Raw genomic sequence first — 19650 nt, 5'->3', positions numbered from 1 at the left:
AACCTTGACTCAAAACTCTAACCCTAACCCTAACTCTAACATTAACCCAATTGTAAAATTAACTCTATTAGTAACTCAAACCCTAAAACTAACCCTAATTCTAACCCTAACTCTAACTCTAGCTCTAGCTCTAACCCTAACTCTAACCATAACTCAAACTCAAACCCTAAACCTAACCCTAATCCTAACCCAAATTATAATGCTCTGTCTACCCCTAACTCAAACTATAACCCTAACCCTAACTCAAACTCTAACCCTAACTCATACTCTAACCCTAAACCTGACCCTAGCCCTAACCCTAACCTAGAACCTTACCCTAACCCTAACCCTAACCCTATCTATAACCCTAATCCTAACCCTAACTCTAATCCTAATCTTAACCCTAATTCTAATCCTAACACTAACCTTAACCCTACCCCTAACTCTAACCATCAATCTAACTCTACCATAATTAGAATCTAACCCTAACCCTAACCTTAACCCTAGCTCAAACCCTTACCCTAACTTTGTCCCTAACCATATATCTACGTATGACTATAACATTTTACATTACAATATCCCAAAAATAAAATATATAGTTTTATCTAAATTAAACTCCTTATATTAAATTTAAAATAATATTTGACTCAAACCTTAACCGTAACCCTAACCTTAACCATGAGCATTACTCTAACCCTAACCTTAACCATAAACATAACTCTACACCTAACTCTAACCCTAATTCTAACTCTACCATAATTGGACTCTAATCCTATCCCTAACCCTAACTATAAGCATAACTCTAACCCTAGCCTTAACCATGAGCATAACTCTAACGTTAGCCTTACTATAACCCTAACACTAACCCTAATCATAACCATAACCATAACTCTAACCCTAACCTTAACCATGACCATAACATTAACCCTAACCTTAACCATAAACATAACTCTAATCTAAACCATAACCATAACTCTAACAATAACCATAACCATAACTCTATCCCTAACCTTAACCATAGCTCAAACCCTAACCCTAACTCCAACCCTAACTCTAATGCTAACCCTAACCCTAATTCTATCCCTAAGGTTAACATTAACTATAATGGTAACTTTGTCCCTAACCATATATCTATGTATGACTATAACATTTTACATTACAATATCCCAAAAATAAAAAATATATTTTTAATCTATATTAAACTCCTTATATTAAATTTTTAAAAATATTTTGAAGCATAATTTTATACTAACTTCATACAACTCTAATTAAAAATTAATTAACAATTTTATAGTAACCTTATCAAAATAAAAAATAAAAAGTAAATATTTAAAAATAGAAAAATTTAAAATTACTTTTTTGGTTGCGCCGCGACTGCCACTAGCTATATATACTTCTATATATATTACGCCGAGAGTAATCGTTCTCGAGGCGCCTATTTTTTTTCATTAATCCCAACTTCGATTAAAATAACTTTGGGATTAAATAAAAATAGGCGCCTCGAGAACGATTACTCTTGGCGTAATATATATAGAAGGGACAGGCACTTTGGCCATGTGCCCCTTGATAAATTCATATTCAGGTCCCAACAATTTGTTTTATAAATATTACATAAAAAATTCAAATACAGGTCGGTACCAGCCAGTAAAATTCAACAAAATGACAAGTTTATAGTTCACAGCTTACCATCATATTCCATTAAAAAACAATTGGCGTCCTTCCAAATAATGATTGCCGTATTACTGCGAGGCGAGGGCTACAACAAATGATACCAGGTTGGTTCAGAACAGCGAGTAATAAATACATGACCGCTATTTAGGTGTAATTCTCGTTACCCAATTTCCATATTTTAAAGCTTGGCTGAAGAGGTGGCAGGCGATTGAAGGCGTTTGGAGTTTATTTTCACGGGCCACAAATTGACCTGCCCCGATTGATTTGTCCATCGTCCAGTCGCTATCTCACATGACGTGACTTAACCGGAGAGAAGAGTAGACGATGATCCTTTTACCAGCATGTTAAGGGGATAAGCCTTCTCTAGCTCAGACCAGTGAGGAGAAGGGCTTCAAGCCAAGTGCAGATAAAAGAGGGAAAACTGGTGGGTGATTGAAATTGTAGTACTGATAACAGCTGAGTGAAAATGTGGGGTGTCGTGATGCATGCAGCATCAATTGTGTTGTTGCTGATGAGTGTGAGTGTGAGTGTGGAGGGATCCATACATATATATAATAGAGCAAGGTTTCTTCCCAATGGAAACGCTTTTTTGATTCATGGAGGTAGTGAGGGTCTCCGTGCTTCATCTGTTCCCGGATCTGAGAATTCTTTCATCAGGTTCACTTTTCTTCTGGATCTCTTGTTTGTTTGATTCCCATTTTTGAATGTAATTAGAGTAGATGCGTGAATTTAAGTGTGGTTATTTAGCTATTCCAGCGACGTAGGGAGGCTTTCTTGGGTTAAAAAATGTTAGTGTTAACTGGTCCAAGTGTAGCCTGCAATGCAGGGAATCTACTAAAATTATCAAATTTAAATCTCGTTGCTGGCCGCGCTTTTGATCTGATGCTCTTTTAAGAGGATATCTGTTGAAATTCGGAGAAACAGAAATTTCGATCCAAGATCTATTCTCAGTCCTTCGAATTCTGAGCTTCTCTATCATTTAGCTAATCGTAGGTCTTATGACTTGACACTTATCATCAGTAGGCTAGGAAAACCTAAGGACTAGACTTGATTGGTACCTTAGTGCCCCTCGTGTATCACATTTGGTGATGCAGACAACCTTCGTTAAGGTAACTACTCTGCTCTGCTCTAACTGACAATGCATCAAAACAGCCAACACACAAGCACATCATAGCATCTTATTTAAACTCTCAAAATATTCATCGCAAAGTTATCATCTCACTATGAGTACAGAGCAAAATACAGTATAAAGCAAGGTAGCAGCTGCAAAAACATCCTGCCATTCTCTGGCTTCAGCACAGCAACAATTTCCACTGTTCTTTACGGCTAGCAAGTTCAGACCCAAAAAGCTCCCAGTGTAAACTGAAACTGGGGATCTAAACAAGGGAAAAGTCCTAAAAAAGATCACATCAACTGCGACTAACTGGCACTTGCAACCCAATATTCAAAGACAATAGAAAGAAAAGAAAATGAGGGATAGCATGAATCTGTCACAAAGCGGGGTTAAATCATTCTCCCCACCTCTTAAAAGTTCTCCCCAAAGCGTGGTTCAGAATAACTTGATCTGGTGGACTTCACTTTCAATTTTCTCACCACTAGCTCGGGTGTACTGAACTTCCAGCAGATTTGTCTTCAAAGTATTCTCTCGGGACCCCTTGTCCCTCTCTGAATTGTAAATTGTTATGGCAGTCCCTCTCTGAATTGTAAATTGTTCTGGCAGTCCTTGCAGTTCCGGGTTCAGGATGAAACCAGTTCTGATTTAAACATTGGTTTGGGATGTCAAAAACATCTGCTGTCACTAATGCAGAGCTAGTAAAATTATCTATAATGCCAGTACCTTCAGACCTGAAATTCCTTGCCGTAACCCAAATTCCAATCAATTAATGCTACTGCACTGTAACAAAATCATCACATTTGGTCAAACCTGGATAACATTCTTGGAGAATACGCCATAACCCTCTCAATCTAGTGAGAAGTACTTGTAGGATCCTCAAATATTTTCCAAGAATGAAGATCACAGTCAACTAAAATTTCAACATTGATCTCCTGGAAGTGCGTTTTCAACATTGTCAGTTGTATTTTATCGTAGCTCCACTTACATTTCATCAGTTCTCTGTTATGCCACACTTTTCAAGTCATTTTCACTTTTGGTTTCCAATAGGCTTCTGGATTACTTCTTGCTTGTCTAGAATGTGGCTTTTCTTTTAGGCTCAAGTTGCTAGAAGAGACAAAATTGCTTGACATACTCCTCTTCCTTCCCATTGGGAGGAGATGTCTCCTTTCTTCTATGTACTTCATCAAGTGCTCTCAGCCATGATGAATTACTTTCAGTTTCTGATCATATTGTCAGTGTCTTCACAATAACCAAGACACATCTGTTGGCAACACCTCACAGTGTCACACTTATCCTCATAATCCCCATAGAAACCAATTTTGAAAGCAACAAGACAAAATTTATACACATGTACACTATAATCCTTCTCCAAACAAGAAATCTTGCAAAGGTTTGATTTAGTAATGCAAGTAAGCTGCAATTTGTTAGCCATTTCTTTACTCACAAGATTGTTCATAGATCAACATCTATGACGACTTTGCATACTTTGTCCTAATGCTTGCATTGTGTTCAGAGGATGTACTTACTTTTCCAATTAACTTCTAGGGTTTCTTTGTTCCTAAATATCAAGATTCTTTGCAGCATCAAGTTTTTGCCCATCTCTACTAAAACATCTTCTTTTAGAGATTCTTCGTTGTGGGCTACCATTGTCCTTTTGGGGTTTTGAGGGCAGTCTATGGCCTTATCAGCTTCCAATCTCTAGAAGATGCTGTTCTTATCCCCTACTTCTGAATCTCGCCCTTCCTTGGAAGTTAGCCTTTATGTTCTTGCCTTCTTTTGGCTCTTCATTATGGCAGGTTCCAAGGAAACTGTTTTTTGGGTTGTTTGCACTTCTTTCAAGCACCAATTTAGGCATGTGATAAGCCTTTAAACCTCACAAATGATTAATTTTAACCTTATACTAATTGATCTCTCTTTATTTCAAGTTCATGAAATTCTTTAAATATTTTTTTGCTTGTAATTGAAGGCAAGAATTGAGTTCATAAATGTTTCAACGTCTTTGGCCATAGTCTGATTCTCTCCTTTCCGTGTCTCCTCTTGGAACTTTGCAAGCTTTCCCACCATACAATAGCTTGAGAATTTAGTCTGTAATCTTCACTCTTTTATGATCGTCTTTATTGATATCCTTCATTTGAGATGCTTCTCCAACTCCTTGAACCCACCCCCCTGTCTAAAATCTGGGTTGGGTATGCCTCTAAAATCTGAAATACCTTGTCTGTTTACAGCTTCAATGAGCCTTTCCATAGAGTCCCTGCCCTAACTGCATTTCCTGGATTCACTTGTTTCTTTTGGACTCAGCCAGATGTAATTTGGCTTCAAAGGCCTTTAATCTCTTAAGCCATTCATCATCCTTTCTTCAAGGGCCTGCGTTCTCCTACCTGTTCTTCCCTAGTTCAATGGACTCTTCTCTGGTTCATCACTGATTGCTCTGATACTAAAGATTGATGCAGACAACATGTCTTGCTGTAAGGCAAGCACTTTCCTTTAGCTGATAATTGATCAAGATAGATAACACAATTACGAGAAGATGAAAAAGAAGTTACAAAATCAAGGGAGAAAAAGAATAAAAGATATAAGAAACAGCATTCATGCAAATAAAAGATAAAGATATAATTTTTTAGTCTAGTTAGTTGCATAATTTTTATAGATAAATGAGGGGTTTCAGTGAGGTCTTTTTGAAGTTTATGAAAATGCCCCTATGGGCCATAGTACTTGGACATTGTGACTATAGCTATAGTACGTAATAAAAGTAGGCCTTTAATACAAAGAAGAGCGACAAGGTTAAACAATAATAAAAAGTTCTTTCTTAGGTACTACACTAAAGACTAAAGAAAAGAGCATCTTAGTTTCCACAACTCAATTTTAGTTGGGATCTTGTAGGGCCTAAGGATTAGTTCCTTGTTCCATTGATGTCCTCCAATACAAATCCATGTTGGGTTCAACAATGTCCTCACTGTTTAACTCCACTACCAAGATTTCAAGATTTACCCCCTCTATTTTAATGTTCTCAAAAGAAGCAACTGTGTTCTTCTCAACAATACTAGACCAGCGAAGCCCTTTTCCCTTTAATTTGGTCTTGTTGGTCTTTAGCCTCACTCACAATCAACTTTACCATGCCAATCTCTTGCACATAGAGCTAAGCACTTCTGCTTGAATGGTAGGAAGGGGTTTCCCCTTTAGAAAAGCAAGGAAAATAACTTAGTGATGATTCCTCTTTAGCATGTACCCGGGCAATCTCTAGGCCCATCCTCTTTTCATTTTACGATTTCTGTGCAGCCATTACAGAGCCTAAACATCAATATCCCCCCTATGCTATTGGGGAGGCAGGGGAAACTTGGATGGTTTGAAGCCAGCAGAGTCAAGAAGTAGATTTCTACTAGTTAGGGCGAGGGACATCACTTCACAAAAATGAGAGCTCCCTTACTCAAGGCTCTTTCAATTTCCATGAATGCAGAATAGTGATTGTGGAAGGATTCAAAACTCCTTCCTAGAACACTCAATTATTAAACAAAACCCTAGGAATGCAGTCTTCTTTGCCTTGTCACCAGCCACAGCTATCTTTCCTAGTATCAAGGAATAGACAGCACGAATTGCTTCCTAGATAGCAACTGATTCATTTCTTCAGGAAGAAATGAAAGTGCAGAAGAATATTAACTACCCAAAAAAAATTATTTCTGAAAGTTTCGATGCCAACGTGACAGGGGAGACATCAACCAACCCATGTATTCCTTTTCACTCTTGGGTAAAAGTTACTTATCCTTCTAGAATTTGGCAAACAAGTTTTGTTCTGGCTTCTCTACTATCTATCTTTTTTCTAAGCCTCATCAAATAGAAGGGACCTTAAACCTTAAAACAACATTTTTCCTTCATCCACAAGTCATTGACTACTAGTAGCCATGACAAGGGCACACACCATACTTGTCAGCTCGAACCTGAAAACCTTGCCAGGAAAAACAACTTTATTCATTTCACCTTATAGGAGGAAAATGACATTCACTGCAGCCCATTATAATGCATTTGGGCACCTTTGTTACCAAAGAGTGGTGGTGCAAAGGATTCCAAATGCATGAAAAAGAACCTTGTCCCCCACCAAAGGGCATTGGAGGTATTTAGCGAGTGTGCTAAGTTAGAAGAGAACCCAATAAGATTCGCTTCCTCAGAAGATCTAGACAGCGAGGAGAAGTTGTGCAAATTGCCCAAAAAATAGCAAGAAAATCCATTGGCATGTTTATCTTGCAAAAGGTTGAAAACTTAAATTCTTTAAGTCATTTACTAAATGTCTAGCTTCTTATATGAATGTGATCAATCTTTTAGCTAGACATCATTCCCTACAGCATTGCATTAATAATTATCAGAAAGTCCATATTCCACTACTAGAGAGTGGATTTTAAGAAAAAAACACCAACTTGTCTCTCTTAATCCTGATCAAGTAACTGGTACTTGCAACACCAAAATTCCCTTTTGAAGCTTCATCAAAGTTTAGTTTCCACACATTCTTAGGATGTGGAGTACACTTTATGGTTGCCTCGTCTTCCTTTGGACTTATTACATATATGCTTCTGTTTTTGATTGTCTTCATTTGGACTCTTTTTTCTGTTTTATGGAAGTAGTTTTATATTAAAGAGACAAGATTTTGTTTATTTTTGGGAATTACAAAAAATGAAAACAATCAAAGACTATTGAGAGATTTGGTATAAGATTGTTTTGATTACTATCATCAAGTAAAGAAAATATATTTTTTGATTTCTTCCTTTGAAGCAATGGTCAATTTGCCTAGATCATTCAAATTTTTTTTTTAATTGAGGTGATTTTCTTTCTTGTATATACTGAACCTGGGAAAACATAGTCATATGAGATAATTATTTCGAATAATTTTGCACTTGATAGAAGATTTTCTGTCTTGACTCACATTGTTTTGATAATTTGTTGTAATCATATCAATTTTTTCAACTTTCCATGTCTTTATTGTTCCTTCAAGATCAATTTTATTTCGGTTTCTTAAAATAATATCACTTTTTAGGTAAATTTTCCTATTCAGAACTGTAAGTTTGGCTCCTATAATCAAGTCAATATCCATCTTCATATCTGACTGAATACATTGTCTATCTCAAGTAGGTCAACACTGCACTCATACATAGTTTTAACTCTTACTCATAAATTGAGGTACAAATTTTTTACTGTTAAGGTTGTAAGTAGATCAGTACTGGAAGACTGATTCATGAAATTGCAAAAAATGAAAACAATCAAAGACTATTGAGAGATTTGGTATAAGATTGTTTTGATTACTATCATCAAGTAAAGAAAATATATTTTTTGATTTCTTCCTTTGAAGCAATGGTCAATTTGCGTAGATCATTCAAGATTTTTTTTTAATTGAGGTGATTTTCTTTCTTGTATATATTGAACCTGGGAAAACATAGTCATATGAGATAATTATTTGGAATAATTTTGCACTTGATAGAAGATTTTCTGTCTTGACTCACATTGTTTTGATAAATTTGTTGTAATCATATCAATTTTTTCAACTTTCCATGTCTTTAGTGTTCCTTCAAGATCAATTTTATTTCGGTTTCTTAAAATAATATCACTTTTTAGGTAAATTTTCCTATTCAGAACTGTAAGTTTGGCTTCTATAATAAAGTCAATATCCATCTTCATATCTGACGGAATACATTGTCTATCTCAAGTAGGTCAACACTGCACTTATACATAGTTTTAACTCTTACTCATATATTGAGGTACAAATTTTTTACTCTTAAGGTTGTAAGTAGATCAGTACTGGAAGACTGATTCATGAAATTGCAAAAAATGAAAACAATCAAAGACTATTGAGAGATTTGGTATAAGATTGTTTTGATTACTATCATCAAGTAAAGAAAATATATTTTTTGATTTCTTCCTTTGAAGCAATGGTTAATTTGCCTACATCATTCAAGATTTTTTTTTAATTGAGGTGATTTTCTTTCTTGTATATATTGAACCTGGGAAAACATAGTCATATGAGATAATTATTTGAAATAATTTTGCACTTGATAGAAGATTTTCTGTCTTGACTCACATTGTTTTGATAATTTGTTGTAATCATATCAATTTTTTCAACTTTCCATGTCTTTATTGTTCCTTCAAGATCAATTTTATTTTGGTTTCTTAAAATAATATCACTTTTTAGGTAAATTTTCCTATTCAGAACTGTAAGTTTGGCTCCTATAATAAAGTCAATATCCATCTTCATATCTGACTGAATACATTGTCTATCTCAAGTAGGTCAACACTGCACTCATACATAGTTTTAACTCTTACTCATATATTGAGGTACAAATTTTTTAGTCTTAAGGTTGTAAGTAGATCAGTACTGGAAGACTGATTAATGAAATTGCATTTCCAGGTTTGATAATATCAAATTTCATAGAAGGGAAAGCGCAAATGGTACTGGGTATGTGCTGGCTCTCATCTTTGAGACAGCTCAGCGAGACAAAATTGGTGGCTCCGCATATGGTGGTCAAAAGGCAATATGCTGCACTCCGGATCTTGCAAAGCTAGAAGGGTGCAAAGAGGGTGAACTCATTCGTCGCCCTTCTGAAGAGGATTCCAAATGGCCTTATGTGAAAGGTGTTCAGTTTGATGAATTTGAGAGTGAGGCTACTTTAGAAACAGTAACCGTGCCAATCACCAAGACAGGAATGTATAACTTGTATTTTATATCTTGTGAACAAAAACTTGAGGGGCTGACAATGACTGGAAAAACAATATGGAAAAATCCTACAGGTTATTTACCAGGGAGGATGGCACCCTTAATGACTTTTTATGGTTTCATGTCGCTTGCATATGTTCTTCTTGGGCTTCTTTGGTTTTTTCAGTATGCCAGATTTTGGAGAGAGATTCTCCAGCTTCAGAACTGTATTACGTTTATCATTGCTTTGGGTATGCTCGAAATGGCACTGTGGTACTTTGAATATGCAAACTTTAATGCAACTGGAGTTAGATCCACAGGAATTGCTGTTTGGGCTATTACATTTGGTGCTGTCAAGAGAACTATATCCCGAGTTACTATTCTGGTTGTTTCCATGGGATTTGGTGTAGTAAGGCCTACACTAGGAGGTATTACTTCAAAGGTAGCCCTACTTGGAGCAACATTTTTCATGGCATCTGAGTTACTTGACGTTGTGGAGAATGTTGGATCTATCAATGATATGCCAGGAAAAGCCAAATTGTTTCTTGTCCTTCCAGTTGCAATTTTGGACGCTTTCTTCATTATTTGGATTTTCACTTCCTTGTCTAAAACATTGGAAAAACTTCAGGTATCTTCTATATTTTTGGAAGTTTTAGATTTTTTTTTTTTAAAATGTGGATTTAACAATATATTTTTGAAAGCTTTAGATTTAGATTTTTCTACCTTGTCATTTTTTCTTGCAATAATGAATAAACTGAATTTTTTATGAGATGATCATTTGTTTTCTGTCACGAGGATCAGAAGTGGTGTTTTCTCTGCTCTTTATTGCATTTTAATCTAGTTGTGGTTACTGTTGAAATTAACTCAAGACATTAGGCAATTTTTTCACAAAGTAAACCGGGAGAATTTTTTAGATAATTCAATTATATCTTGAATTAAAAACAGAAATTAGATTTGTGGTTTTTAATGTTTATATCATAGAAAGGGTAGAGGGGCCATTTTGGTAATGAGATGCTCCTGGTCTGCCAGTACACAATTGTAGGATAGTTGCTATTAATGTTGAAACTTTGAGTTCAATATCATCATTGTCAATACTGCAATCTATCCTGCTTGTGGGTTTCATTTGGTTTGTAATTTTGCAATCATAATCTTATTTTATAATTAAAATGAGCTCAAATCTAGTTTAAAGCAACCACTCGAGTTGGCAGACCTTGGGATGTATGTGAGGTTTAGACTTTAGCTTCTGAGAGCATTCTTCTTTATGATTCAAGAGGCTTGTTAAGTTCTCCAACTTCTGTGATTCTATTTTTGAGTCAACGTTTTATCAAAAAGTTAGTTTGCCTCTGCTCTGTCATTAGAGAAAGGATCCAAATGCCTTTGTCATTTTAAGACTTTCTAACAATGGATAGGATTCAATGTTTCTTTTGGTGCATTTGTCTTTCAGGTATGTTACCAAGGGTCTGTCATAATGCTTCTAGTCATATAGTGTATCCCAAGGTCCTGTGCAAGGTTTGCAAGAGCCATAATGAGAACTGGAAGCAAACTGAGGTGTTATCCCACAACCTGCTCACACAACCTACATCTACAAGAATCGACAGACTAGATAACAATCTTGAATAAATATTTTGAGTTTGAATCAATCAAGAATCCTAAAAGTCAAGCATTTCAGGGCAAAGTTGAAGGAACATGCTACATTGTGGCAGGATTTTGTGGAATATGAACAGATTAAAAAGACACCTTGTATGGTGAAGAAGCTAAATGGTAACTCCATGCCATAGAATTGCACCAAGACCTTCCAAAATTCATGCCAAAAGGAGACATTCTTAAATGAATATAAAAATCAATTCTATACTCAACATTCAGGTTGGTCACATATATGCTGAGGTGAGATTCTCCAAGGATGTTAATGCTTTGCACATTTCAATTCAAGATGAAATGTGTTTACTTAATGTACAATTTGTATTGGAGGCCTAGCATGTAGCCCTTTAGCAAGCAATGGAAAGCTGAACAGAATTATTAGACATAACTAATTATATACTGATAATTCATACTGCAAGGATCAGGTGACACATATATGATGAGGTGAGATTCTCCAAGGATGTTAATGATTTGCACAGTTCAATTCAAGATGAAATGTGTTTACGTAATGTACAATTTGTATTGGAGGCCCAGCATGTAGCCCTTTATCAAGCAATGGAAATATGAACAGAATTATTAAACATCACTTATTATATACTGAAAATTCATACTGCAATTACTTTCAACCGGCAGAGAAGAATGTTTATACCTTGTACACATGGTTTGTACAGAATCACTGTTAAACACACTCAAATCTTTGTTGCCATCCTGCTTTATTGCTACAGACACTCACACTCCAGCACAATGTCTTATTGATCCATTTCAATGAATAAGTCTTCCTTTCTGCCACATGTTATCCAATCATTGGGAGTTTCCTATTCTGCTCTTTTTTGTCTTCTCTCTAGTGGCTAAATTAGGAAGGTCAGTTGCCAGAAAAGGAAACTCACGAAAAGCTCTCATAACAATGCCTCATGGCACTCTATGTAAAGTTATACTATTTTGTTGAGAAGGGGAATGAATGACCCTTTATTTTCATGACCCCCTTGGATAAATGATAATTGGTCTCTTTTGAAATTTTGTATGTGCTGAAATAGCTCCTTTTGAACTTTGTCTGTTTCAGCCACAGTTTCACCCTTCAGTCTTCAGCCCAAGGAAAAGGTTTGTAACAAAAAACTCATGCCTTCACCAATACGGGTATGAGTACCAAAAACCTTGTGTTTTCTGCTTTTGTATGTTTTTTGAATTTTGGCCTTTCTGCAATGTTTTCTTCAACAACCCATAAGACCCATTGAATTAAATTGATCAGCCTGACTCAAATAAATTTCAAACACCCAATGAATGAATGCGTTGAACCACCATAGAAGTCTCTCCACCCTAAAGTCATTAAATGGATCTGTTGACGTGAGTTTTATGCCACTACAACATGCAGACTCAAACACTTAGTATTACAGGGTTAAGACCAAATCTCCAACTCTCTCTTGAATAAGGATGCTCATATGCTAAATAGTATACATGGATTATGTGATCGAATGAGACAACCTCAAGGTTCCTTCTTATTGTGGACTTTTGCTCAGTTCTTTTAATGTGATATGCTGGTTACCACAAGGGGACTTTTGCGATTCATTCAGTGGACATCAACTTCACTTTAACTTCTTCCAACCAACAAAACTACAAGGGAAAGGGTTTAGAAAGCTAATGTACTCCTAGAATGCAAGAAACTATGGATATCTTTGTGACTTTACTAGACTTAGTTTAGCGATCGACACCATCCAAGCTAGTGCAATCGCCTAAGTAGTTGTAAGATGTTCAAACTATCACCATTCCATTAACAAGTCTCCTCTACTACTTTACTCTATTTCTAATGAGTTACAAATGAGAAAGCCTTGGCCTTTATAGTTGTTCAATTACAATGAAGGGCAAAGATCAATTCAAGATCAAGGGCTAAGATTTATCCAATAATTCTTTAATAAAACTAATAGCTACAAGCATTCATTATTTGTCCAATTACATGAAAGCACCAACTTGTGGGCCAATGAGAAAATGACAATACCTTTAAGAGCCAATAAAAAAATAGATTAGATACATGATGTGGACTCCACATGTATACTTGGCATGATTTGTTGAAAGTGCTTGGAAATGTGCCACTAGAGCTTCTAATTGGTTGAAGATAAGTGGGCACCACCTTAGCTTCCTTCTCTTGTAGACTTGATAAATTCCTTGGTGATGAGAAAATATCTTTTAATACTCAATGTTGTCGGTAAAATCTATATTGTAGCCTACGGGTAGAATTGTATCCGAAAGGGCACGTGACGGTTGAGTCACCCCTTCGGGAAAGTATATGTACACCGTCCGGAAGGGACTTTGGATAATTGTTGTAATAATCATCATTGGAGTTATTGTAATAAGCATATTGCGTATATGAATAAACTCTCTGTTTTGCATTATATCTTACTATACTACATGCGTTAAGTATTCTTTTACCCTGTACGGTAAACATTTGGTGCCGCCGCCCCTCGACCCCACCCTGTATCATGAGAGGGAGCGCGCCTTGGGCTCTGCCCCAGGACCTTGCAGGGGTGCTGACCCTCGACCCCATTGGGGGTGATGCCCCCTAGACCCCCAGTCAGTTCAGTTATTAGTTGTGGGAAGTGTGACCAGTTGATGAGACCTGGGGCTGCTGTAGGCATGGAGTGTTTGTATGGTAGAGGTGGAAAGGGCATTGGAGAAGCCTTTCAAGAGGGATGCTACACTTTGAGGCACTTAGAGTAGGTGTTGGACGTGAGGCGTTCTTGGTGGATGCATAGAGAGCTTGGGAGGAGCTGATCATCTAGTTGGAGGCAGTAGAGTAACACTTGGCTTAGCGTACCCAGGAGTTGGAAGCAAAGAATGCGGCATGGGTGCTATCAAGGTCAGATTGGCTAAGGTGACAATATTGTGTTAGTAGAGGCTACAGATGCAATGTGTTTTTGGAGACCAGTTTGGTACAGGCATGGGAGGAATGTGAAAGTGATGTGACGGAAAAAGATCAATGCTGTTATAGTTAGTCATAGTTAATGTATTCTATTTTGTTAATCTGTTTCAGTAATTTTGTAATTGTCGTTTGGAGATGACTTTTCTTTTTGAGGGGGATGATGTTGTCGGTAAAATCTATATTGTAGCCGATGGGTAGAATTGTATCCGAAAGGGCGCATGATGGTTGAGTCACCCCTTCGGGAAAGTATATGTACACCGTTCGGAAGGGACTTTGGGTAATCATTGTAATAATCATCATTGGAGTTATTACAATAAGCATATTACGTATATGAATAAAGTATCTATTTTGCGTTATATTTTACTATACTACATGTGTTAAGTATTCTTTTACCCTGTACGATAAACACTCAACATTACCAAGTGTCAATTTTGATAGCACATTCCCAAATTATGTAATGGGCACCTCGGAAATGCCTAAAAACTGAACCAACTGCTGATAAAGATTTTAATGCTTTTGCATAGATTTTGAAACCACATAACATGAACAAGAAAGAATTTATGCAAATTGGAGATTGAACTACTGCTGAATATTAGTTTTCAAACTAATAAAATGAAATACATAGCAAACTCACTAATTACTCCAGCATCATAAAATCAAATACATAACAAACTCTTCAACTCACTAATTACGCCCAATCTGCCTGTAGCTGGAAATGCGCTCAAGCTGCTTGTTAATGAAGTTGATAGCAATGAATTCCAAAGGTCAAACCCCAAGGGAATGATGTCTAGAATGTCATAAGAGAGGATAGACATCCTCTAATGCCAAGAACAGATCTGTAACTCACACATCTATGTTCTTCTCATATTCCACTGTGTCTAACAATAGCTACAAGCTCTCCTTTTGTTCCTACTTCATAGAGTTGACCACTTTACACAAGCAATGTGGGATAAATAAAATAAAATAAAAGACTAACTATCACACAATTGGACAACTACTAAAGTGAGGACATTACAAATTACTTCATCTTCTAAAATTTTCTCCATATTTTGAAAATCTCGTTATTGCTATGATTTTTAACCTGTGATAGTACTCGATTTACTTGAGTGTTGAACTTGGATTTTCGATGGAAATTGAAGGCAATGATAATTTCGTCTTGTAGACTTATCCTTTTTTCTTTCATAACTTATTTTAAATCTTGTTATTGCCATGATTTTGAACTTTGGATAGTACTCCTTGTACTTGAATGTTGAACTTCAATTTCCAATGAAATTTCTTTTTAATATAAAATATAATGATTTATAAGTTACATTTTATATAACTTATACTTTAAGTGATGTTTTGTATAAATACTATCAAGATGTTTGAGAGTGGTTTCAATTTCATAAGAGTTATAATAAAGATTTTAGATTTTGGGAGTTTCTAAAAAAAATCCCAGACTTAGCTAGATTATAGGAAGCAACACGCCTCCATTAGTCTTACTTCCCACAACTTTACTTGACCATGATAAATTTGATGCTGGAACAAGGATTTTACAAGAATTCTAGTTCATTTCATCTGATGTTGGAGCATCCAGCGGTGTTAAGGCAATGTTGCATCACCCAAAAAAAATTCCCTTTTCTATTAGTTTTGGTTTTATGCTTTTGCATTTTTGGATACCCATTTGGGAAAATTAAAGAATGCAACTCTTAGAATTCCATTGCCGTAGTTTCGGGAAAACTTGCTATTTTTAGTAAGTTTTAATATAAAGGCCGATGGGGATAGAAATTTAAGGAAGCTTTAAAATGGAAAATTAAGCACCTTGGTGAAAGGATCAGGTGAAAAGCATTAACCATTTGAAAGTCATAAAGGTTCTAAGTTTTCGAAAACTCGAAGTTAGGTTTGGGGCATTAAATGGCTTTGCAGGGCCTCAAAATTTGGGTACTTGATAGAGCTTGTCCATATGGCTATAGTTCGCTTAGGGAGATTTTCGATGCTTCAAACGATGGACACACGGATCAAAAGTTATGCCTTGTGGAAGTTGGACAATTTTTTGGAAACCCTGTTTTGGATCTAGCTCAAGTTTGAATTTCAAATTCCCTATTTTGGCACCCAATCACCAAATTTCTAAGTTCAAATTTTGAGTTTTGGATTTGAACTAGAAAAAATAGGCTATTTGAAAATTGAGACACATCTTCAAGGTTGGAAGGTGGTTTTTGGAGAAGGAAGGTTATATTCAGAGCACCTACTTAATTGAGATCCCAATCTCTTTTTTGATACAATTCATTACAGTTTGAAATATCATTTGAATTAAAATAATTCAAAAATCAACTAATAACTATTCAACTTGCAAAATTTGATGAATCACTTAGTAATTCATGAAAACACTAACTTAAAATTGACACTTTGCTTGAAATAGTGATAACTATATGATAGTTTTCTTGATTGTATCTCAACCATAGTTACACCGGCCTAGAGGACATGTGGACAGGGGAACAAGTTTTTGAGATGGGGGGACAAAGGGGCCTCAATTTGGGGATGGCGACGAGGTATGGGAGGGGGGAACGGGGGGTATATATTATATACTATACATATGATACTTAAAATGCTAACTATGAAAAGATTTATAACAATATAAGACATAAATATGACGTGTAAGTTCATCAAAATCGCTATTGCTAGTTTTGTTTTACATTGCATTGAACATTGAACAATGAACTATGAAAGAGATCTAAGTTCTAACTTCTATCAAATAGCTTAAATAATCAAAGATTGGAGATTCAAATTCAAAACTTAAAAGTCATAGATATCTATTATGATATATCTTATCATCAATTTAGCAAATGTATGAGTATCATTATCAAATCAATCATTCAGTGGCATCATACACTTAATTACATCAAATAGCAACAACCATAATATGATCACATACGTTCAATGTTCAATGTTTCAAACTTTAAATATCCAAGTCTCAAATACAAACTACAAACTTAGAAAACTATGAAAATTCTTCTTCTTGCTGCTGTTACAAAATTAGAAAACTATGAAGTGATTAGAAATAAGAAAACATAGAGATTTAATGGGATTTCAACCTCTAAATGGGCCCCATATACCCTAGGGTTAGCAAACAATAAAAACCAACAAAACAAAACCTTCAATTTTTTTTTTTTTTTAATTTTTTTTTTTTTATGTGCCGAAAAGGGGGATGGCCCAACTGGGTTGGGGGATGCGTCCCCATCCCCAAGTCCCCAAACAAGTACGTGGGGACGTCCCCTCCTGGCGGCAAGTTGGTGGCATCGCTGGGGAAGCAGGAACACCGTCACCTATCCCCGTCTTGGGTGCGGCAGCCAAAAACAGCGTCCCCATGTTCCTATGATCTCAATTCATAGTGATTTTATGATAACTGATTAAATATTATCTGATCTGATTCAAACAGTTTTGGAGCAAGCTGTAATTCAAAAAACTTATCAGTAATGTTGCTGTCACAGAATATCAACTTTAATCATATCCGTCAAACTTCAATGCCTGAACATATGTAAATTGCTGTGACTACAATACAGATTACAGATTATAAGCAAAGCTTCTTACTCCCGTGAATTTCAATTGCCTGTTTTTGAATATACGGAATATACCTGAACAAGTCTTCTACCTTCAGAATATTGATTCCAACACCTCGTTTGCTCTGAAACCTTCGTTCCTTTTCAGCCTTTACAACATCTTTAATTCAGGCACATCCTTTTCTTTTTCTCTTGCTCAAATTTAACGCTGGAATGCATGTTATATAAAGTTTGATTAGTTGGAGATTGGTGCTTGATTAGTGGAGATTGGTTATAACTTCCACTGTCAAATATATGAATGGATTTCTTATTAAGAGAAACAAACATACTTTACCATTCACAAATTTAATAATAGAAAGTCTGCTGAAGTGGCATTCTGACTCAAATTCATACACGTCTACAAGCTGAGTTACTTATTGAACCAAGTCTGTTTGCTTACCCCACAAAATGAAATTTTGTCGTTTATTCATGAAACCCGACACATATTCAGCCACCTCCTGTCAAATTACATTTTATTGATAAAGCAAAATGTATCAAGATTTTGAACCATTATTCGCATTTCGACCCACCAACACAGCTTTTCATTGTTTTGATTCAAACACCTGAACAAGTCTTCTACCTTCAGAATATTGATTTCAACACCTCTTTTGCTCTGAAACCTTCGTTCCTTTTCAGCCTTTACAACATCTTAAATTCAGGCATATTTCTCTTTTTTCTCTTGCTCAAATTTAACGCTGGAATGCATGTTATATAGAGTTTGATTAGTTGGAGATTGGTGTTCGATTAGTGGAGATTGGTTACAACTACTACCGTCAAATATACGAACGATTTCTAATTAAGAGAAACAAACATACTTTACCATTCACATGTTTAATAAGAGCTGTGATACAGCTTGAGTCCCGCTTAATAAAAAAGAATTAAGATTAAAACATGTGTACAAATTTTATAAATTATAATAATAAATAATTAATATTCATAATAAACTATTTTATATATTAAGACCTCCTATAATAGTAATATCTTTCTTTATGATGCAAAGGTGTATTGAACAATCCTAAATCTGTATATTCTCGCTTCACTTTATAACATTCACTTTAAAAAAGAATTAAGATTAAAACAGATGTACAAATTTGATAAATGATAATAATAAATAGTTAATATTCATAATAAACTATATTATATATTAAGACCTATAATATTAATATCTCTCTTTATGATGCAAAGGTATATTGAACAATCTTAAATCTGTATATTCTCACTTCACTTTACTTAATTGTAAAATCGACAAAGCTCATACACACTCTTATAATAGACCTAATTTCATTTTCAATATTGTCATATGACTTTTGATTAACCAAATCTTGAATTTGGTGCCTTTTAAATATAAGCTCATGCAAGTTTGTCCCACTCAACCATCCTAACTCATTGCTAGTCAAATACAACTAGAAACAACTAATGGAATGAATCGATTCTTGAAATCGATCTCTCTTCAAACTTATTTTATACCCAATACCTTTTAAAACATAAATCAGATCCAAATGCTCAACAATAATAAGGAAGACAAGCGTTAGGTAATAACCAATACCTGTCCACCCAAGGAATTCCAACCATGTAACCAATGGTATCTTTCAAGCCTGATGATGTACTCCATCCAAATTCATTCCTAACCAAATTTGAATAAATGCCCATACATTTGTGAGTCGATTTAATTCAACTAGGATAGTACAAAATTTATTTAAAAATCAAGTCTATGTAATTATATGGACAATCTTGCATTCTCTCAATTCTTGAATTGGCTTCTATGCAAAACACAATACAAGTCAATGCAAACTATTTCTTGAAACATTTATTGCTGGTCAAACTCTCGGAGTTGGTTTGTTCCTATTGCATTAACCAATTTGAAATAGAAGTAAACTTATTCCATACATGATTGATTCAAATTGGATTTTTTTTATAATCCCAATCAACAAAATGATAGACATGATAGTATGAAACCAAATCGAGTTTGTAAGTAATCAATCATTGTTTTGCTTTGTACTTTATGTGCAACAATAATTCAAACCCAACAAATTTTTTACTGGAACTTTTGTCTTCGAAAAAACAAACTGATTATAAATTATTTTGTGAGAGA

General features: G+C 35.3%; 1 protein-coding gene across 1 annotated transcript in view; it reads left to right on the top strand.

Moving 5' to 3' along the window:
• Nucleotides 1–1632: 1632 nt before the first annotated feature.
• LOC149556790 (uncharacterized) overlaps nt 1633–19650 on the top strand; it is a 35062-nt gene continuing 17044 nt past the window's right edge. Inside the window, exons 1-2 of the mRNA XM_089831322.1 lie at nt 1633–2307; nt 9150–10062. Coding sequence (XP_089687448.1) covers nt 2117–2307; nt 9150–10062 — 1104 coding nt within the window. The 5' untranslated portion in view covers nt 1633–2116. The remainder of the gene's footprint in view (nt 2308–9149; nt 10063–19650) is intronic.

The sequence above is a fragment of the Cupressus sempervirens genome, chromosome 5 (assembly GCF_028749045.1).
Source record: "Cupressus sempervirens isolate cs-2001-9-10 chromosome 5, ASM2874904v1, whole genome shotgun sequence".
In the NCBI taxonomy this organism is placed as follows: Eukaryota; Viridiplantae; Streptophyta; class Pinopsida; order Cupressales; family Cupressaceae; genus Cupressus; species Cupressus sempervirens.
This window is presented reverse-complemented; position numbering and strand designations above follow the sequence as displayed.